This window comes from Megalops cyprinoides, chromosome 2, assembly GCF_013368585.1.
Source record: "Megalops cyprinoides isolate fMegCyp1 chromosome 2, fMegCyp1.pri, whole genome shotgun sequence".
NCBI lineage: Eukaryota > Metazoa > Chordata > Actinopteri > Elopiformes > Megalopidae > Megalops > Megalops cyprinoides.
The window spans coordinates 66,184,016-66,206,515 of record NC_050584.1 but is presented as its reverse complement, the minus strand read 5'-3'; the positions used below and the strand labels follow the sequence as shown (position 1 = coordinate 66,206,515).

General features: G+C 49.7%; 2 protein-coding genes across 4 annotated transcripts in view; both read left to right on the top strand.

The window, feature by feature from the left end:
* sh3kbp1 (SH3-domain kinase binding protein 1) overlaps positions 1-15,493 on the top strand; it is a 79,715-nt gene extending 64,222 nt beyond the window's left edge. Inside the window, exons 7-18 of one of the 3 annotated variants that reach the window (XM_036521821.1) lie at positions 848-941; positions 1,291-1,385; positions 2,366-2,467; positions 3,467-3,518; positions 4,806-4,877; positions 5,828-5,990; positions 6,739-6,812; positions 9,687-9,796; positions 13,246-13,362; positions 13,958-14,208; positions 14,572-14,635; positions 15,314-15,493. In XM_036521821.1, coding sequence (XP_036377714.1) covers positions 848-941; positions 1,291-1,385; positions 2,366-2,467; positions 3,467-3,518; positions 4,806-4,877; positions 5,828-5,990; positions 6,739-6,812; positions 9,687-9,796; positions 13,246-13,362; positions 13,958-14,208; positions 14,572-14,635; positions 15,314-15,352 — 1,233 coding nt within the window. In that variant the 3' untranslated portion in view covers positions 15,353-15,493. Of the gene's footprint in view, positions 1-838; positions 942-1,290; positions 1,386-2,365; positions 2,468-3,466; positions 3,519-4,805; positions 4,878-5,827; positions 5,991-6,738; positions 6,813-9,686; positions 9,797-13,245; positions 13,363-13,957; positions 14,209-14,571; positions 14,636-15,313 lie in introns of all 3 variants that reach the window. The other 2 variants (XM_036521820.1, XM_036521819.1) reach the window with 2 other exon arrangements.
* Positions 15,494-19,986: 4,493 nt separating this feature from the next.
* Positions 19,987-22,500, top strand: part of map3k15 (mitogen-activated protein kinase kinase kinase 15) — a 35,270-nt gene continuing 32,756 nt past the window's right edge. Inside the window, 1 exon segment of the mRNA XM_036520760.1 lies at positions 19,987-21,373. Within this exon segment, the coding sequence (XP_036376653.1) occupies positions 21,067-21,373 (307 nt within the window). The 5' untranslated portion in view covers positions 19,987-21,066.

Sequence of the window (22,500 nt, the reverse complement as noted above, 5' to 3'; positions counted from 1 at the left end):
AGTGCAGTGCTTCTTCATTGGATTGCAGATATCCCACTGTTTCAAGTTGAATGGGCGGCCTCTCTGTGATTGGGTTGTCCTCTTTGGCATTCTGTGTTGCACTTTGAGCCTTTTGGTCATGTAATCATTTCAAATGTGGTGTGCAGGTCTCTGACATCATGGCAAATGCTCACTGTGTGGTCTGTGTGGTTGTGGTGTCATTTGTAATGCTCAGTTTAGGTTCTCATGTGTAGTTATTTCTCATGCGCAGTACAGCTCTCTGTGGTAATAAATGCATTTATTTCTGGTGCTTAGAGCCACTCTCTGTGGTCATGTAGTTATGTCTGATGCTTGGTGCAGTTCTCTGTTGTCGTGTAGTTATGTCTGATACTCAATGCGGCTCTCTGTGATCGTGTAGTTATGTCTAATGCTTGGTGCAGGTCTTTGAGGTTGTGTATTCATGTCTAATCTCAGTGTAGGTCTCTGTAGTTGTGTATTTGTAATGTATGTATTTATGTCTGATGTTCAGAGCAGCTCTCTGTGATCGTGTAGTTATGTATGATGGTCAGTGCAGGTCTCTGTGGTCGTGTAGTTATGTCTGATGCTCAGTGCAGGTCTCTGTGGTCGTGTAGTCATGTCTGATGGTCAGTGCAGGTCTCTGTGGTCATGTAGTCATGTCTGATGGTCGGTGCAGGTCTCTGTGGTCGTGTAGTTATGTCTGATGCTCGGTGCAGGTCTCTGTGGTCGTGTAGTCATGCCTGATGGTCGGTGCAGGTCTCTGTGGTCGTGTAGTTATGTCTGATGCTCAGTGCGTGTCTGTATCTGTATGTAATGTAACCTGTCTTTGCTCTCCTCGCAGCAGCAGCAGCAGCAGCAGCAGCAGCAGCAGGCAGTGAAGAAGCCACCTGTGCTCTCCGCAGCCCCTGAAACCATGAAGGCGGAGCCTGACAGCAAGGTCAAAGGTGAGTGAGCCTGCAGTCCGGCTACAGGGGGACAGGGGCCGTCCCTCATGTGGGACCTGGGCCTGAGGGATCATGAGTAAAAACCCACCCATGCAGGGAGAATGCAGCTGTGTGCTGAAGCCAAGCGCTGTACTCCAGCCTCCTCCCAAAATCTATCTGTACAGTCCTGGACAGAAACAGCGCTACAGCACATAACGAGCCTAACGGCCCGGACCACACCCTCCACATCCAGGCTGTCTGTCAGGGAGAGGTTCGGCAGTTCAGCACACCCCAGCACAGTTTATATCTGTTAGTTCTTGTTCCCGTCAGTTTCACTTCTGATATTTTTCTCTTTCACTCCCTCTTTCAGCAAAGGAGTATTGTAAAGTTATATTTCCTTATGAAGCACAAAATGAGGATGAGCTGTCCATCAAAGAAGGGGAGATTGTGGCCATTATCAGCAAGGTGAGTATGGCTGACTGACCAGGTGGTTGGCGGAGTTAGTGTGTCCCTGGCACAGAGAGTGTCATGCTGATTCCACCGGGTTAATAAGTGTTAGCGCTTTGATATGCCATACTACTTGCTTAGGGAGTGAAAAGATTTATGAAAGAAGCTGAATCAACAAGTGACAGTCACATTAGTGTCCTGTGGTTTGGTTGTGTATTCGAAGGCAAGCCTTAGTCTTTCCAAAACAGCTGTGAAAAAGAAAAAAAATAGAAGAAGAAAATAACTGTTTTCCAGAAGTGATGATGATTCTGTATTAGCTTATGTCATACACTCTTTCCACTTGAGCTATAGTCTCAGTCTGTAACTACAATACCCATGAGTGTCTGTGTTCTTACTGATTATGTGTCCAGTGACTACAGTACCTAGGAGTCACTGTGTACTTCTGTCTCTGGGTCCTGTGACTACAATACCCAGGAGTCACAGTGCACTCCTGTCTCCGGGTTCTGTGACTACAATACCCAGGAGTCACAGTGCACTCCTGTCTCCGGGTTCTGTGACTACAATACCCAGGAGTCGCAGTGCACTCCTGTCTCCGGGTCCTGTGACTACAATACCCAGGAGTCACAGTGCACTCCTGTCTCCGAGTTCTGTGACTACAATACCCAGGAGTCACAGTGCACTCCTGTCTCCGGGTTCTGTGACTCGCGGTGTGCTTCCTCCTCATGTTTTTTTTCCTGGCGCAGTCTGCCCTGTGCTTGGTGACAGAGGCTGTGGAAGTTAGACTGATATGTGCTGTGTGATTGTTGGAGTGGACCGTGGGTTTTGAGACCGCATTGTGACGAATGTGCGGTCAGCACAGCACGGTGTAACCACAGACACGGTCTAGAGTTTGCGCGGGGTCTATGAAGTAACAAATGAGTGTCTTCATCGTCCGACTCTGTCCTCTGTGTGCGGTGGCCTGCCCTCTGGCCTCTGACCTCTGACCTCTGACCCCGCAGGAGTGTGCGGATGCCGGCTGGTGGCTCGGGGAGCTGAACGGCAGGCAGGGCGTTTTCCCGGATAACTTCGTCAAACTGCTCGTCCCGGATGTGGAGAAGGAGGTGAGAGCCGCCTGAGCGCACCCCCTTCTTCCTGGGTGGCCCCGCCCCCAGGCCTGGACACCGCCCCCCTCTGCAGGCCCCTCTCATGCATCTCATGCTCAGCCAGGCGGTGTCCTGTGGGGGGGGGGGGGTAGCAAAAGTGTGGGGGAAAGACACGGGGTTCGGTTGCTCGGGTGTCCGGATGTTGTCTCGTGTGGTGTGAGTGAATGTCGGGGGGCGGGGCTGCGGGTTCCGTGGCTCAGTGGGTTGAGGTGATTGGGTCCTGTTGGCGATGGGGCGGGCCGAGCGGGTGGGCACGGGCTCCGATTGGCCAGGCCTTCCTGTGCAGGATGTGGCAGGACTGGCTGAGAGAGTCTGGGGTTAGAGTGGGACACAGAGGGCCTCAGTCTGCATCAGCATGTCAGGCAGTGGAGGGCAGGTACACACACACGCACACACACACACACACACATACATACACACATACCCTTACACACACACACACACACACACCCTAACACACTCACACATACACACATACACCCTTACACACTTGCATACACACACCACACACACACACACACACACACATACACACATACCCTTACACACACACACACACACACACACACACACACACACACACACACACACACCCTTACACACTCACACATACACACATACACCCTTACACACTTGCATACACACACCACACACACACACCCTTACACACACACACACACACACACACACACATACCCTTACACACTTACATATATACACAAATGTATATTCACACATACATATATACTCAAAAGCATCTTTCTTCTGTCACAAATGGGTTACATTCCAAAGCTATACGCTGCCCTTCACTCTGCATGCGACCCCCCCCCCCCCACACTCCCATTACCCCCCACCCCTGTTCCCGTACCCCCCCCCCACAGCTCATCCCAGGACCTCCCACTGCACTGTGTCCCTGCCTAACCGGTTGGAGGTGTTAAACTCTCCTTATTTTTACAGAGACCTAAGAAACCCCCACCCCCAGCCGCACCCACCGCAAAGCAGAACGCAGGTAAACCTTCTCTCTCCTCTCCTCTTTTTCTGTCCTCTCTTCCTCCATCCCTCTCTCTGAATCATCCAGAATGCACCGTGCATGTAAATGTATGTGTAAATGTAGGTAAGTATGTGTGTGTGCGTGTGTGCATGTCTGTGTGTGTTTATGTGTGTGTGTGTGTGTGTGTGTGTGTGTGTGTGTGTCATTGGCCACCTGTGGCAGCCCCTTAAGTTTAACATGGCAGGAGCCAGGTGTCTCTACGTTGGCTGTCCTGTGCTGACAGCTGTCTGTGTGTCACTGCCTGGAATCCGATCAGGGAAGCCGGCTCCACCGGCCTCTCACGCCCCCTGCTGGCCGAGAGGAGAAGCAGCGCGGGGCTCGCTGCTGATAAACAGCACGGAGGCGTTAAATCACCCAGAATGCACTGTGCATGTAAATGAGCTGTGGGATCTTCCCGGGCGTCCCCTGGGAGCCTGTCTCCGCCCACGCGCTCAGTTTCTGCTGTGACCCCCCCCGAGATCCGGGGCCCCTGAGGGCACGTGTTTCAGATTAGACTCTAAATACCCAATTAGGCTGGTTCTGCATGGGTAAAGAGGGAGGAGGAGGGCTGCTGAATGCTGAGATGCTGTAACATCAGGCTCCGCTCTCTCATTCCCTGCAGCAGTGAATTCCTGCGCCCATGCAGTTCCAGCCTGTTAGCTCTGACAGATCGCACTGTGTGAGACACGTTGAAAGGATGTGTGATCGTCCTCCACTTATGACGTCTGAACTTTGACCCAGACAGCAGGAACCAGATCACACCCCTCTCCTTTCCTGTGGTGCTGCTACTTCACGATTTGTGTGTGTGTACACGTGTGTGTGTGAATGTTATGTTTCTGTGTGTATGTGTGTTTGAGATAGTGTAGTGTTTGTGAACGTGTGTGTGTGAATGATATGTTTCTGTGTGTATGTGTGTGTCGTGTTTGCAAGTGTGAGTGTGTTTGTGTGAGAGAGAGAGTTTTGTGTGTATATGTGCGTCTGTGTGTTGTGTGTGTGTGATGTGGAGTCACTCCATGACGCCTGTCACTGAGGGTTTCAGCAATGTAGGTCATGTGGTCTGTATGACAGCAGAGGCTCATGGGAAGAAGAATCTTGTTGAATGATGGTGGACTGCACACAGTTCCCCTGGCAAACTGCACAGTGCTACAGAACTGCTCATGTAATGACAGCAGTGTGCTGCTAACACATTATAGTGTAGCTCGACCATACACTGACCTTTGACTCCCGTGGTGACATTTTGCCTGCAATGTGTATGACCATCCTCAGAGAAAAAGCCAGACGCTAAAAAGGTCCCGCCAGAACGGCCTGAGTCGCTACCCCAGAGAGGAGAGGAGAAAGGTATGGCCGCCTTCAGACTGCTTCGGCTGGCTTTGGCCTGCTTCGGCCTGCTTCGGCCTGCTTTGGCCTGCTTTGGCCTGCTTTGGTCTGCTTTTGGCCTGCTGACCTGTTTGGCTTTCGCTGCCCTACTTTGTCTTACTTTATGTAGTGTTGTGTGTGTTGTTCTATGTGTGTGTGGCTCTGTGTGTGTTTAACTCTGTGTACGTGTGTGTGTGTCTGTGTGTGTGTGTGTGTGTATGGCTGTGTATTGTGTTTCTGCAGTCTCTGACCCTCTGTGTGTAGCTGTGTGTGTGTGTTTGTGTGTGTGTGCATATGTGTATGTCTGTGTGTGCGCGCGCGTGTGTGTGTGTGTGTGTGTGTGTGTGGTTGTGTGTGTGTGTGTGTGTGTATGGCCGTGTGTTATGTTTCTGCAGTCTCTGACCCTCTGTGTGTGTGTGTGTGTGGCCGTGTGTTGTGTTTCTGCAGTCTCTGACCCTCTGTGTGTGTGTGTGTGTGTGTGTGTGTGTGTGTGTGTGTGTGTGGCCGTGTGTTGTGTTTCTGCAGTCTCTGACCCTCTGTGTGTGTGTGTGTGTGGTTGTGTGTGTGTGTGTGTGTGTGTGGCCGTGTGTTGTGTTTCTGCAGTCTCTGACCCTGTGTGTGTGTGTGTGTATGTGTGTGTGTGTGTGTGTGTGTGTGGCCGTGTGTTGTGTTTCTGCAGTCTCTGACCCTCTGTGTGGTTTCGGCTGGCTGTACAGAGAGCTGTACCCCTTACAGCTGAAGAGCTGAAGAGCGCTTCCTCCATTCAGACATACGTCTTCGCTGTGCCTGGACAATGTCCTAATGTTTCTTTTCTGATATGATGTGTGTGTGTGTGCGCGCGTGTGTGTGTGTGTGTGTGTGTGTGTGTGTGTGTGTGTGTGTGTGTGTGTGTGTGTGTGTGTGCGCGTGTGTGTGTGTGTGTGTGTCCGCAGCGGGGGAGGAGGTAAAGGCTGCAGACATCCCAAAGCCAGCTCTCCCTGCCGTTCCCCCAAAGAAGCCCCTCCCCCCAAAAACGACCAACTCCCTGGGCCGGCCCTCCTCCTTCACCCCCAAGCGGCCGGAGAGACCAGAGAGACCTGCGGGCCCCACTGTGCCGTGAGTTCCACCTTACAAAATCAGACACACACACACACACACACACACACGTATACACAAATATGCAGTCACAGTGACTTCACCCATTTCTAATGTATTAACAAAAAAGCTCTCATCTCCACCAATAGGACTTCAGTACACTTCCACAACCACCAATAGAAAGTGTCCTTTTGTTGTCCAATAGAGAACAGTGCAGTAATACCTAAGATTTCTGCAGGCTTATTTACGAGCGCCTGACTGATTGGTGGCCGGGTGCAGGAGGCGTTTGCTCATCTCACTCATCGGCTGCTCCAGCTGTCTCTACAGCCTCCATTCGATTGGCTGCAGGGGGCACGTCTGTAGGGCCAGGGGGAGGGGTTACGTTCAGCTGTGGTCGGGGGGGGAGGGGCAGTGGAAGCAGACAACCAGGAGAGGAGTGGAGGCTCAGGCAGAGTGTGGAGAGGGAGAGGGTAGCTGTGGACACAGCCCTCTCTGTGTTATCCTGCCCTCCTTTCCTGACTGTCAGCTCTCTGCTTCTCTCTCTCACTCCCTTTCAGTCTCTCTGTCTCCCTGCTTTCTTTCTGTCGTCTATTTCTCTCTCTCTCTCACTGTGCGTTTGAATCTCTCTGCCTCTCTGTCTCTCCATCTGTCTCTCTCTCTCTCTGTCCCCCTCCCTCTCTCCCAGAGATCACTTCGGCCGGCGCGTGCAGGGGGAGTCTGACGTGAACGCAGGTCCGTCCCTCTAAACTGTCCCCCTGTGTTCCTGCAGGTGCGAGGCCCCTAAGTGGGAAGGCGGGGGTTCGGCGCTGGAGAAGGGGTCCTCGGACAGGCCCCATGATATCGGTGAGCCTGCCCGACTGTCTGCCTGCTCTGAGCTAAAGATAGCCCTGACAATGCGACACACACGGGCACACACACACATAGACACACACACTCCCACACATACACACACGCACACACACATACAAGAATCACACACATACACAGACACACAGACACCCACAAGAATAACACACACACACAAGAATCACACAAATACACACATGCACACACACAAACACACACATACACACACACAAATACACACACACACACACAGACACAGTGGTGTAGAGTTACCACAGACCCTGGCTGCATGGCCACAGTGATGGCTCCTCAGAGGAGTGTAAGATTGGGGCGAGAGAGGGGGGCGTAGGATCAGGGCAGGGGGTGGGGGAGGAGGGTGTGTTGGATTGGGGAGGGGGGCAGGCGGGTGAATGTCAGATCTGAGATGTGTAGTGTTGACAGGGTGTCAGGGGGATGTGTGAATTTTGGGAGGTGAATAATTAGGGGTGGTAGAGTTGATGGTGCCTCACTGAGAATTTGGGGAATGTACATTTGGCAGCATAATTAGGTGGGGTGTCGGGTCAGGGTGGTGTAGAGCCAGGAGGGTGTGGAATTAGGGGATTAGGGATCTCTGGGCTGGAGAGATAGGTGGCTTTATGGATTTTGGTGCAGCATGATAACATCAAATCTATCAGAAAAGAGACATGAGTGTATTATTGGACTGTTTTAATTAGCTCTCTGTTAAAAGCGGTTATGAATATATAAGGAGCTCTTTGATATTGTACTTTTAATGCAGTTTGTTTCTTTTCAGACCAGAGGCGATTCATTTTTTTTAAGAATTGTAAATAATAGTGAATTTTCATTTTTGATATATTAAGCCAAAAGGAATTTGTTAGTTAACATGTGCTGGCCATACACATCCTCCAGCTGTTTTTTATGTTTGTTTTAGTTGATTGTTTTAAAAAGCATAAATTAAGTGGACCGCAGACGTTCCAAACTTAGCTCTGTCCACAGAACAAGAGGAAGCAGAGTTTGCCAGATTTGTTGTGTCGAGACAGAGTATAAGCAGGGTAAGAGGGTTGTAGAGTGAGTGTGTTTAGGGTTAGAGGGGTGTAGAGATAGAGAAGGTGTGGGTTTATAGAGGTTGTCCAATCAGGTTGCTTTATGCACAGAGACAGACTGAGTTACTGGTCAGTACCTGCAGCACTGAGCCACTGCACCAGCCAATGAAAGCCTTTCTATTCCACTATCAGTCCATGTCAGTCCATCTCCCGGCTTCTGCCGTCTTTCATCGCCTCCCCAGCTGAAGTGAGGGCTGCTGTCTGTGAGTGCTTTCAGCCTTGTGTTCACTAGTGAAAGTCAGAGCGCAGGTGTGCACACCTGGACGAGTGAGACCTGATCTCTCTGCTTCACCTGGGGGGTCCGTGGTAACTCGTCTTCTTCTCTGTCGTTGCTTTCAGACTGTCCTTTTGCGCCGCCGTTTTCTGTTCCTTTCACTCCATCTGTCACCCAGCTCCTAGCACTCTGTCACTCTGTCACTCTGTCGCTATGGGCAACCTCAGCTCCGCGCTCACCGCTGGTAAGGCCCTCCCCATACCCCCACGCCTCCTCCTCCCTCTCTACCATGTCATTTCCCCTGTCTCTCTTTCCCTCTCCACCTCCATATCCCCCTCCATCTACCCCCACATCTGTACCTCCATCTCCCCCATCCCTCTCCCTCCTGCCTCCCTCCACCTCCTCCTCTCCCTCTCCACCTCCATCTTCCTTCCATCTCCCTATTCTTCTCCCCCTCCATATCTCTCTCCCTCCATCTTCCCCTCCCTATCCCCTTCCTTCCTCCCTCCCCCTCCCCCTCTCCCTCTCCACTTCCATCTTTCTTCCATCTCCCAAACCCCCCCGTCCCACGTCTCTCTCTACCCCTCTCCCTTACCCGCTCCGCCTCCCTCCACCCAGCCCTCCCTCTCCATAACCACCTCCCTCTCCCCTTCCCCCCGCCTCCCTCTCCTTCCTTCTCCCATCTCTCCTCACCCCATCCCACAAGCCTCCTTACCCCAGCTTTGATGTGTCTGTGTGTGTGGTGTTACCAGCCTGGATGCCAGTCTGGAAAGCCAGGAACAGGCTTTGCCGTGATGCCATTAATGAGTGTGAGTAGCAGGGAGGGGGGATTTCGCCTGGCTGGTGAACAAGCTGTAGTGGGGAATGGTACTGGGTAGGAGACTGGTACCCAGGCTAACATGTTACACTCACTCTTTGTTGTGTTTGTGAACTTTGTTGTGAAGTTTTGAATTTTTTTTCTCGACTGCTTCCTGTGTACTGTTCATTGACAGTGCGACCCAGACGACAATTATAGCACATTCACTGCAGTCTTCACTTTACCTCTTGAGGGGTCAAGGTCAGAGGTCAAGGTCAGAGGTCATTTTTTGTTAACCTCCTCCTTGAATGCCACCCCATCAGGCTTCGCTACTTTGACATGACTGCTGGTCTCAGAGCTGTTGGGGGTGGTTGGACTCATTCTTTTAAGGCAGAAATGAGCTTACTCAGATTTATACATGCTCAAGTTATGAAAAAGACCCTGACCTGGCTTTCAGAGGTAGAGGTCGCTTCTGAGTTAGGGGTCGAAGGTTAGAGTTCAGAGTTCAGTCTCATATTGGCCCCATGAGGCAAAGGTCAGAGTGTTCTGTCTTTGTAGAATTCCTTTGGTAGAGTGGTAAAGTGTTCAGCCTTATGTTGACCTCCTGGGTTTAAAGGTCAGAGTTCATTCTCATGCTCCTGGGGTTACAGTCAATGTCAGAGTTCACGCACTGCCTCCACTCTGGTGCCTTTTCATCTCAGGCCTCTGCTCTGTGTTTTTAAACCTGTTTGTCTTGCCTGCTCGCTTGTCTCGTCTTGAAGACGTCGAGGACTTCGACTCCATCGTGTCGTCCACGGAGAAGCTGAACCACCCGACGGCATCGCGGCCCCGGGTGACGGACAGGCGTCCTCGCTCACAGGTCTTCACGTCTGTGAGTACACTGCGCGGGGGGGGGGGGGGGGGTTTGCCGGCAGCCGTCTGTGCCCGTCAGATTGACGGACGTGCCGTTAGCATTGTGACACTATGCCCTTCGAGGCACGAGGCTGCTGACTGGTCACAGGCAGCCCGTCAGAGTGTACGTCTGAAGCATGACTCTCGTGCTTTGTGAGAGAACACTCGAGTCTTCAGCAACCCACCGACCTGCCCGGAGGTGAGGGCATGACACCTGCTCCCAGTGCTATGCCGCTTAGCAACGTCCTGTGTGTGAGATGGAGAGTGAGTGTGTGAGAGTGCTCTGGAGCTGCACAGCTTGTAAGGGCACACTCATGTGTAAAACTTTTACTCTGTGTGTGGGGGGATGGAGAGAGCAGAGAGAGTGGAGAGACCAGCAGTGAGGGCAGGTTTACTCTGTGTGTGTGGGGGGATGGAGAGAGCAGACAGAGTGGAGAGACCAGCAGGGAGGGCAGGTTTACTCTGTGTGTGTGGGGGGGGATGGAGAGAGCAGAGTGGAGAGACCAGCAGGGAGAGCAGGTTTACTCTGTGTGTGTGTGGGGATGGAGAGAGCAGAGTGGAGAGACCAGCAGGGAGGGCAGGTTTACTCTGTGTGTGTGGGGATGGAGAGAGCAGAGTGGAGAGACCAGCAGGGAGGGCAGGTTTACTCTGTGTGTGTGGGGATGCAGAGAGCAGAGTGGAGAGACCAGCAGGGAGGGCAGGTTTACTCTGTGTGTGTGTGAGGATGGAGACAGCAGACAGAGTGGAGAGACCAGCAGTGAGGGCAGGTTTACTCTATGTGTGTGGGGGGATGCAGAGAGCAGAGTGGAGAGACCAGCAGGGAGGGCAGGTTTACTCTATGTGTGTGGGGGGATGCAGAGAGCAGAGTGGAGAGACCAGCAAGGAGGGCAGGTTTACTCTGTGTGTGTGGGGATGGAGAGAGCAGAGTGGAGAGACCAGCAGTGAGGGCAGGTTTACTCTATGTGTGTGTGGGGATGCAGAGAGCAGAGTGGAGAGACCAGCAGGGAGGGCAGGTTTACTCTGTGTGTGTGGGGATGGAGAGAGCAGACAGAGTGGAGAGACCAGCAGGGAGAGCAGTGTGTGTTCTGTAGAGATGAGGGTGTGATGATGGCATGATGATGTCATTGTAAGGGCAGGTGCTAAGCAGGTCATGTGACTGGCTTGTTTACAGTCTCTGGAGTGCAGTGCTCGGCAGTGCTTCAGTGTCCGACTCGTCCTTGAGGTTAAATTTAAACCTCTGTTGTGAAGAGGGCCTGGGAATGCAACTCTCTCTCACACACACACACTCACACACACACATACACACACACTCACACATACACACACACACTCACACACTCACACACACACACTCACACACTCACACACACACACACACACACACACACACTCACACCTACTCACACTCACACACACACACACACACACACACTCACACACACACATACACACTCTCATGCACACACATTCACTGACAAACACTCACACACACACACACACACACACACACACACATACACTCACACACACACATACACACTCTCATGCACACACATTCACTGACAAACACTCACACACACACACAAATAACTGAAGTCCCAGTTTTATAAAGTTTGTAAGAAAGCAGCAGCACTGTGTTATACACAGTGTAAATTTTCTCAAACGGGACAAATTTTTAGCAGGATGCTCATCAGAATTATGTTTAGCTTAAAATGAAACACATGAAACATATATAAAATACCTATATATTTTTCCTTTAAGTAATTAGAGACAGTCTTCAGTCTAGCTAGGAGGTTGACTTTTCTTTTAAACAATTATGTATTAGCTGGCTTGCTGTATCATAGCAGTGGTTCTTATAATTATCTAGCCAGCTCATTACCAAGCTGCAGCTTTGCTGTAGTTAAATGTACGCTGAGGCAGCTAACATCCTAGCTAGCTGTTTAGGTGCAGATTTCACATGCAGATTAGTGTATATATATTATCTATCTAATATATATATATATTAAAGAACATTTTATTCTTGTTAAGATTCTGAAAGAATTTTTTCAAAGCATTCAAGCCATAGCAATGCTATCTGTTTATTTACACTGGCTACCCTGCTGACTCTAGCGTGTATTTTTTTTTTATTTGAAACTGTGGATTGCACTGTGCAAAACTTGAAAAAATCCTGCAGGACGCTTTGACCCTGAGCCCTCCTGTCTTTCCCCCTCCCCAATGTGGGCTCTCTGGCCATGTTTAGGTCATTCCACACCCCTCACCTCTCAGGTGTGTTGGTTCAGCGCCCCCCTCACCCCTCCACCCCTACCTGTACCCCCCATTACCCTGACATGCTCACTGACAGTGGGTGGGGATATGTTCTGACCTTTGACCCCACAGGGCAGTGTTCCTGTAGATGCTGGTGGGTCTTTCCCTTCGCGTTGCTCCACTGTCATTGCATCACTAGTATGTGTCCAGTTTTACAACATAACTTTGCACACTCTCTCGTTCTCTCCCACCCTCCCTCTCTCACCCGTACCCCTGTCTTTCTCTCTGTCTCACCCTCCCTTCTTCCCTTCCTCCCCACTCTGCTCTCCCTCTCTTTCTCACACACCAACGCTCAACGGAAACAATGAAACACTTAACCCTCCATTACCCATGAAAGCGGAACCTCTTTCATTTCTCTCTCTCTCTCCCTCTCCGTCTCTCTCTCTCTCTCTCTCTCTCTCTCTCTCTCTCACTCTCTCTCTCTCTCTCTCCTGAGACTGATCTTGGGCTCAGGTGATAATAAAAAGGGTAGACTACAAAAGGAAAGACTAAAAAAAGAACAGTATTAGAAATCGAAACTGTTATGGGGACACCCCCCCACCATATGCAAAATGCTTACTCCTGGCAGGTGGCAGTGTGTTTGGTCTCAAGTGGGGCTTTCTGTCCCTCTCCCCACACAGCTGCCATCTTTTCTTAGTTTGTCATCTGAGTAGAGTTGAGGGAGGAAAATACTACTTTCATTAAAGAATGCCTCCCTTGTTCAGGAATACTGTCTCCCACTGCATACAAGGAAGAGTGTTTCTGTGTCAACCTCTGTATTACAATTACCTGATTCTCTCCCTTTCCCTCTCTCCCCATTCTCTGTCTGTCTGTCTGTGTGTCTCTTTCTCTCTCTCAATTTCAAATTCAAAGTGTTGGCGCGACAGAGAATTTCTGTGGTGCTGAAGCATTTGCCAGACGTATAATGTAAAGACCGACACAGAAAATGAAATGGATAAAAAGATAATGGCTAACATTCACCTCCCCCGTCTCTCTCTCTCTCTCTCTCTCTCTCTCTCTGTCTCTCTCTCTCTGTCTCCCTGTCTCTCCCTCTCTCTCCCTGTCTCTCTCCCCCCACCTCCTCTCTCTCCTTCTCTCTCTCTCTCTCTCCCTCTCTCCCTGTCTCTCTCTCGTTCTCTCTCTCAGTCCTCTCTCTCCAGCCCTGATCTCCTGGACTCTCCCAGCCCGGAGGAGGAGAAGAGAGAGAGGGGGAAGGAGGAGCTGGACTCACTCCCTCCCAAAGCTGGCGACGGCAATAAGAAGGTACCCGCGGTGGCCCTGCTCGGAGCAGTAAGGCGCATGCCCCTCCCCCCCCCACCCCCCCTCCCCCCGCATGCACTCCCACGCCCTACCTATAGGGGGTGTCATAGGCCATGAAGACTGAGGTCCCTCTGTGGGGGTGCCAAGCAGGATGATTACTGCGCCATTCTTACGCAGAGGGGGTGTGATCTGGGGGGGGGTCAGGGAGAGGGAACTGCTGTGAGCTGTGTATGTGTGTCTGTTTTTGTGTGTATTGCTGTTTTTGTCATGCTCTGACTACATGCTTCTTTTCTTGTAATTTTGTGCTGATTTGGAGATGGCTTACTTTCATGCTGCCGCTGGGGTGTTTTGCCTGTGGTACTGATGTGTTTTGACTGCAATGGTGGCGTGTTCTGAGTTTGTTGATGCTGGAGGTCTGTTTTGAGCGTGTTGTTGGTGTGTTTTGAGCGTGTTGTTGGTGTGTTTTGAGCGTGTTGTTGGTGTGTTTTGAGCGTGTTGTTGGTGTGTTTTGAGCGTGGTGTTTGTGTGTTTTGAGCGTGGTGTTGGTGTATACAGGTTTATGTCCTGATCTGCGGTGGGGGGGTGGGTTTCTCCACAGGCTCCTGAAAAGTCTCCGCTGCCCCCCAAGCCTGTGGTGCCCCCCTCGTCTTCCAGTGCCAGCGCCCCCTCCACCCTCTCCTCGCTGCTGCCCACCCCCCTGGCAGCTGCCCTGCGCCCCCCCTCACCCTCCGCCCCGGACAGCAAGCCAAAGAGCGACCCGGGCCCCCAGGGGCCCCTCACCATGGAGGAGCTGAGAGCACAGCTGAGGGACCTGAGAGGAAGCATTGAGCTGATGAAGAACCAGCACAAGTACGGCTGGGAGGAGGAGGGGGGGGGGGATAGGGAGGGGGAGAGGGGGGTAGAGGGAGGAGATGCCACAATAATTTCACTTTGCTTATTATGTTTGTGTACATGTTTGTTCATTTACCAATTAATTAAGTTATTGTCTGTGTTTGCATGTGAGAGGGAAGGTGTTGTATTTTGTTCATGTGAGCATCTGGGATAGATGTAATTGCATAGCATTGCTTGTCATGTTTGTTCTGTGGTGTGTGTGTGTGTGTGTGTATGTGTGTGTGTGTGAGAGAGAGAGAGAGAGAGCGAGAGAGGGAGAAAGAGAGAACTTGTGTGAGAGCGTGTGTGTGTGTCTCTGACTGATCTTCCTTTATCCCATAGAAAAGAGATTAAGCAGTTGATGAATGAGCTGGATGAGGAGAAGAGAATCCGTCTGTCACTACAGGTATGCACAGGTGTAACATTCGCCCAGATGAAGAGGTTAAACATAGATCAGCTCTGCTCATTTAAAGAGTTCGACTATACACCACCTGCGGGCATCTGCCCAGGAAAACAAGTAAAGGACTCAAATACAAGCCACCTCTGCACAGGTAGAGCTTTCAAATTTAGAGCATTTTGTTTCAGGTAAAGAAAAAAAATCATTCACTTGAAACTGCAATGTCACATCTCAGAGGTGTTTCCTGTTAAAGTTCTAAAGCTTAAATTTCTGCAGTCCTGCACCAGCGTGCAAAGGCAGATGGTTCATGTTGCTGAACACAGAGCAGCTGACTGTATGAGCCAGTGGTGCTGCTGTGCTGAAGGAGACCCGGGCTCTGTCTCTCTTAGCCTTAGGCTTAGCCTTAATCTTGGCCTTAATCTTAGTCTCAGTAAAGTCTGTTATCCCTCCATGGGGAAATTCACTGGACACCGTGTCACACCATATAAGACAATACACACATTGCACAAAATCAAAGAAGTGTAAATGCGTCACAAGTAAGAGTCTGTCAGTGTATTCACAAAAGCAGCCAAAGCGGGTCTGCACAGCCATCCATAAATTATGGTGCCGGTAACTGCTGAGGTTACCGTGGCGCTGGTGGCCGGTGTCCCCCGGGTTCTGACTGACACCGTTCCTCGTGTGTTGCAGATGGAGGTGGAGCACATAAAGAAAGTCCTGTCCAAATGAGGTCTCCCGCGCCGGCCGTCACAGCGACAGGGCCAGCCCAAACCCACGCCGCTGCCAAAATAGATTGTGCCAAAAAAAAAGAAAAGAAAAACATAAAACCAACAGGATCCCAGAAATGAACAAACCCCCCACCCCCCCCACCCCCCCTCCCAACCCCCACAGTTTGAATCTGGTTTTGTTTCTTTGTATGTTTGTTTTTAAAGAGGATATTTTTTGTGTAATGCATGAGTCTGAGGTTTGAGTCATGGGCGGGGCTAAAGAGGCTGGTGGGGGTCACCTGGAGGTGTTGGCATTGACTGTTGTCATGGCGACAGAGCCCCGTCTGCAGAACAGTCACAAGGAAATGTGGTTGCCATGACGCCACACTGGTACTATTTTTGATTATACTTCTCAGAGAAAAATAAATAAAAACAACAACTGTTGCATTTCACTGAAGTTCAGCTCACAAATTACATATTTTTCTTTGCCACGTCTGTGTGGCTTTTTTTGTGATTTATGTGTGTGTGTATGCGTGTGCGTGTTTGTGTGTTTCAGAGACTGTCACCTGGACACACCCTTTTACCGTGCTACCAGTCTCCACGGCAACCAGACACTGAGGCCTTCTTTACTTGGAACAAACTAGACTTTATTTTTCTGTCCTTTCTGTATTCGGTTTTGACAATGAGGAAAACCATGTTTCGTTTTCTGACTTGGTTATTTCTTTTGCAGAAATCTTCTATATATACTTTTTATATTTTAATGCGCTAATAATGCAATCATGTGTGAAAATTTTATTAAAAATCAAAACGCAGTGATCATTTTGGATGATGTTCAGCAAGTGTCCTGCTCCGATTTTGTGCCTTATGTGTGTGTGTCTTAACAAGCGCACTTTCTGGCTGCAGCAGTTGCCTGCTTCGGCCACTGGGTGTCACCCCCGAGCCGCCTCACAGGTTCATCTCCAGGTGGGGCTGATGAGACGATGTGTCATCGGGCACTGATCCAGGATTAGCGTTTGTACCAGGTCCAAGCACTTTGTGGAGAGATGAAACTGATCCCAGGCCAGCGGACCTCTACACCCCGCATCTTGTTCAGACATTCTTTGGCAGCAGCGTAATGCTCTGAAAGGTCAGACGTCAGTGTGGACACTCTATCTGCGGTACGGGGGTCGCTCTGAGTTCAGATGCTGGAGGTCTGGCACACGGTCTGCCTCTGTTTACTCATAAACCATCACAAAACACGCTGGTGCACAGTCACTCTATACACACCTGCATACACACACAGGCAGGTACACAAACACACATACCCACAACTCTATACACACCTGCATACACACACAGGCAGGTACACAAACACACATACCCACAACTCTATACACACCTGCATACACACACAGGCAGGTACACAAACACACATACCCACAACTCTATACACACCTGCATACACTCACAGGCAGGTACACAAACACACATACCCACAACTCTATACACCTGCATAAACACACATACCCACAACTCTATACACACCTGCATACACACACAGGCAGGTACACAAACACAAATACCCACAACCATGCACCTACGCACTCAGTCACACACACACACACTCATATATATATATATATATATATGCTTACACCCACACATGCACACACGCACACACATTCTGTATACATATGCTAACAGAAACACACACAGGTTTTCATGTATAGATATAACCCTAGGCACATACACGTCACACACATAAATACACAACCCTAATTTCATGCACCCACACACACTTTGCGCAAATACACGCGCACACACATACACACTCACACTCTGAGAGATACACACAGCCTCAGACTCTGAGATATACACACACACTCTCTCTCTAAGTGGACAGTCTGTTGTGCTTATCGTGTCAGCGCCAGTCCATTGCTCTTTACTGTGTTTATTTTCATGGGTGGTTAGGGAGACCCAGGAGTGCCCTGTGAGGCTGTGTGGATTCCTCCATCTCCCGCGGAAACGGGGCGGGGTCTGTGCGGGTGATATCATCCAGGCAGAGCAGTCAGGCCAGGACAGGCCCAGCAGGGGGGGTGGGGGGGAGCTCACTCCAGCTCCCCCAACACACACACACACACACACACACACACGCACACTCATGCATGCACGTACATGAGCACACACACTCATATGCATACTCATACACTGAAATGCATCCATACAAACATACATGCAAACTCATGTACGCTCACGCTTAAGTGCTCAGAGGCCACTCAGCCCCCACAAGCATGAAATTAGAGAACACACAATGTGTGTGAGCCTGCTGGTCCGTGTGTGTGTGAGTGTGAGGGTGTGAGTGTGAGTGTGTGGGTTTGTGTTTGTACACATGTATGTATGCATGTATGTGAGTGTGTGAATGTAAAATACATATGTGTGAGTTTGAGCATGTGGATGTGTGTTTATATGAATGCATATGCATATGTGTGATATATATATATATATATATATATATATATATATATATATATATATATATACATATATATATTTACACATATATGCATATGCATTCACATAAACACACAACCACATGCTCAAACTCACACGTGTGTGTGGATGCATATTTATATGTGCATGTATGTGCATGTGTGTGAGTTTGGGTATGTGGATATGTGCATATGTGCATATATGTATTTATTTGTATGTATGCATGTGTGTTTGCATGTAAATGTGTGTGTGTGTGTGTATGTATTTTAAACTATCTTAAGATTAGTTCTGTCTGCAACAGGAGCATTCAGTCCTAGACACACTCTGTCCGTAATATTGCACACCCAGCTGAGCTTAATGGCCTGTTCCTCTTCCTGCTCGTCTTCTTGTGTTCCGTCATATAGATCCAGAGGCACCATCAACAGTTGCTAAGTTCTACATGTAAAACATCAAAACCAAAGAATCACAAAAAAAATCACAAAAAAAAATCACAAACAAAGGTGCCATCAGAGAGTTATGTGTACTACGTTACTGTGTCACTGTTGATCCGGTTAATGTTTTTAAGTTATTTGGGAGGTTTCGGACCTTAAGGCCAGATCATAATCTACGATCCATTGTCACAGCTGCACAGCTGAATTCCGTGTCAGACAGGAGAGTATTCCATGTTTGTTTGGATAAGATGAAACTGCTGTGTTGAAGTTTAAACGCTTCGTCTGTTGCTGCCCTGTGAGCGCAAAACTGAAGAGCTTTAGACTACCCTGCCGCACTACACCGAGGTCTAAACCTCATCAGTTAACCGAGCTGCAGTATCCTGATTCCCAGCACGGCCGTCGGGTTGTGGAGACCCCGCACTGGCAGGGACGGTAAGAAGGTCACAGCGGAAAACAAAAGTGGGCGGCAGTGTAGCACAGCGGTTAAGGAGCAGGACTCACAACCAAAGGGTTGCTGGTTCATTCCCCTGCCAGAGCACTACTGCTGTACCCTTGGGCAATGTACTTAATGCACAACTGCCTCAGTAAATATCCAGCTGTATAAATGCATAACATTGTGTAAAAAAAAAAAAAAACAATATAAATCATCTGCTAAAATGCCATTAATGCAGGCCTAATGTAAAATGCCAGTAATGTAAAAGTCAACTCCATGAAGTCACGTCAGGACATTTTTAGCTGGGTGCTGGGGGCAAAAGGACCCCACCTGGGAGAGGGGTGCAGACGCCCAACTGCGGGGTGTGCAACGCGCAGCTCACAGAGTGTGCAGCAAGACCAACACGGTTGCGCCACAGCGCACTGTGTTGTAAAAACCTCCATCTTCCCATTTTCAGCGGTTTCAACACGGGCAGTTCTCCTGGAGCGCAGTCTGCGGACCGCTCCTGGAAGCAGGCCCGTGACACAACATATCCCCTCAGGGTGCGATACAACAGGCAGGGCAGCCATGAGCACTGTGGTGGAGGCACGATGGAACCCAGTCTGTAACCAGAGGGTGGCAGGTGTGAACCCTGCACAGCAACATCAGGAGAGTTAATTCAACAAAACTGTGACAGTATAGACACTTTTCAGGGTTAAATGAACATTTACAGTGTTGGATTAACACTGTAAAATGTGATGTGTGGGAGAGGGCGTTGCTTCTGTTGTCTTCAGTCAGGTGATTAATGACAGTTTACCCACATGTGTAAATAGTTAATGTACAGAATGCGAGAATGTAGCACGCTTCGCTAAGAGTGACCGTTAAAAACATAAATTATCGGCTCATAAATCTGGAAGCAGTTGTAGAGATCAGAGGTCATCTAAAACCGGTGTATGTGGAGTGGGCAGCAGCGGCTGATGCTGCATTTATTTTAGACTTAATTTCAAAGACATGATCGATAAAAAAACATTTACTTGCAGCTTTGTGAGCCAATAAGAGAAACCAACTTTAAAATAAATTAAATGAATGTTTTCTGGTGTGTTACACGTTCTAAATATGAAACCAAAAGTAAACAATAATCGCTGAGCTCCCTACTCCAGGTTACAGCCCTCGAAATAACTTCGGGGAATTTGGAGTTTCGGGAGTTTGGGCTGAGCGCGTCATTAAATCACATGGAACTCAAAGGGGAATTTCGCAATAAAGATGAAGCGTCGACCTCGTCTCTGGCACGGTGCCAGGCGTACGTGTGGGAACGAGTTAAACTATGTGTTTGTAACTCCTGGTGTGGGAGAATAAAGGATTCTAGGAATCGGTGCGCGACGGTGGAAGCACAGTCTGGGCGACGGTTCCAGAACCTCGGAACCCGGCGGCCAGCCGAATATCTCCAACACCGGCGTAACTTGGAATAACTTGGCCCGCTCGCCTGTCGCGCATCAAAATGAGCTTTTTATATTTAGCCAACCACACGATAGCATTTCAGCACCGCCTGCCAAGACAGAAGTAGAAGGGAAAACAGCGCGCTGGGGCTGGACGGACTCGGAAATACACAATGAATGACTCCCGCGATATGTTCTTTCCGTAGGAGAGGATCGGAGGGCTTGGAATTTACCGACAGACCCTTTGCACATCATGCTTATTAGTTTTGCCGGAATCTGTAACCATGCACCGAAGTTTACTATCTGCCTGACTGTCAGGCGTTGCTGGCTACTGTCATGAGCGCTTCCGCTTTCCCACAGATATTTACGCCGTGAAAATCTCCTTGCGCTGTCGAATGCAAGGTCCACTCGAATGAATCGTTCGTCTCTTGCAAACATGACAACGATTTGTAAAGCAAAAACTGTTAGGTGACCTAAAGATCTCTCCACTTTACATCGCTCCGCTCAACTGACTTGCGGAGAAGGGCTCTTTCGGCGCATGTTCTTTGGGACTGTTTTGGGAGTTGTAAGTTACCGAAAAGAGTGAACTAGAGAGGCCGACGCTCAGCTGACGCTGCTCTGGCGGGGCACTGTTGACTCTTGCATTGTTGGAGAGATTTTCTGCTCCCTGCTTCTTTGCGTAATTACACAACAGCGCTGGAACTGGAAGAGGTTTTTTTTCTCGCTGCAGTGAAATCTAGTTAAAACTGGACCAAGCAAATTAGACAAGCTACCTGACCCGAGAATAATTGTGATGCGCACGAGATGATTAAGCGCGAGCTGCAGGGCAGCATAAACACGCGCCTCCTACGGCTGCAGGTGCGCGCCCCGCAGAGCGAGTGAAACACCTGTTTTTTAGCGGAGAAACGACTCTGAAACCCTGAGCCTGCACAGAAAGCTGAGGTTGAAGGAGTGGGGAAATCAGCACGGGTGCGCCGTTTCAAGCACAATGGAGGTCGCGCCTTGCCAGCCCGCGGCAGAGACCGGGGGTGACCACGCCGGCAGCATTTTGATGACAGCGGGCGTGGAGAGAGCCGACGTCTCTAGCCCCAGCCTGCTGTCCAAGCAGCGCTCTCTCCGGGCGGTGTACGTGCTTAACGACGGGCTGAAGGCTGTGGCGGCCAACAGCCCGGAGTCGGGGGCCCTGCAGTGTCTGCAGCGTGCCTGCGACGCCGAGAGTGCCATCCTGACCACCGTGACTTTTGGGCGACTGGACTTCGGGGAGACCACGGTTCTGGACACTTTCTATGACGCAGGTGAGCTCATCTAACGTCAGACTGTACTGCGCCGTCCATGCCTGATTCTCTGGTGATCGCAACTTCGGATCTAGGACTAGTTTTTTTGTTTACCTTGCAATAGTTAGGGTAACAATTGTGGCTGTGCAATCTGGTCCTAGATCCGCGCATAAGAGCAGCTTGTACCTGTAGCGCCTGGCCTCTCTGAATGAGACACTTCTGCGCGCTGGTAGAAATGTTGAGCCGACGTGCAAATTCATGTTTCGACTCATGCTTTCGAAGAACAAACCACCTGAGACACGTAACCCCGCAGCGTCACTCAGACAAAACCGTACGCTACGTGCCCAAGGCTGATCTCTTGCGCCTCATAACAGAACAATGTCTCACGGTTTTAATTTTACTCTTTTATTTTCGGTTAATTTTTAAATTGTGGTCCCGTGTAAATGATTGTTCTGGTTTTATATTTTGAGTCATACTTATATAATAAGTATAAAACATACGTGTCAGCGGAGTATTCAATAATAACTCGCGGCTCTTTTCACACGGTCTCTATCTCCAGGTTCCTCGCCCTGTATCACTGCATGTGTTTTGTTTACCCCTGTGTTTAACAGCGAAGTACTGTCCGCATACTTTAAATATTGCCCCTACCTGTTGAAATAAAGGTTAAGTAAATAATTAAGGAGCCTAACGCGTTTAAGTTAGAAATTCTACGTTGTGGGACGTGGTATTTCATTAGGCTGATTGTGTGACGGTTTGGTCGTATTTTCTGATAACACCGGTATATACGGTAGGCTGTATGTTCCGCCAAAGCGCAGGAACTATGCTCCTTTTTGAGAGGGCTGCTTGTTGTGGTCAACACAAGATTATATCGATAATGGCAATGACAGTGATACTCTATTCACATCTTGCCCTAAGGTTTCATAGATTTTCAGCTAAGCAGATAACCGTGCCACCGGCATGTAGATAATGCCAAATTGCCCTTTTATATTGTGGGATATTGTGTCATTCTACAGTAAAGTTGTTCTCAGCCGTATTGCGTGGTTACTCGCGGTTTTCTCAGCGATGCAGCCCGCTAGCGGATGTCCTTCTTCCAGCCTGAGTGCGTGAAAGATAAAAGCAACTCGGGTCAGATCGGTCCCCGGTTGTGC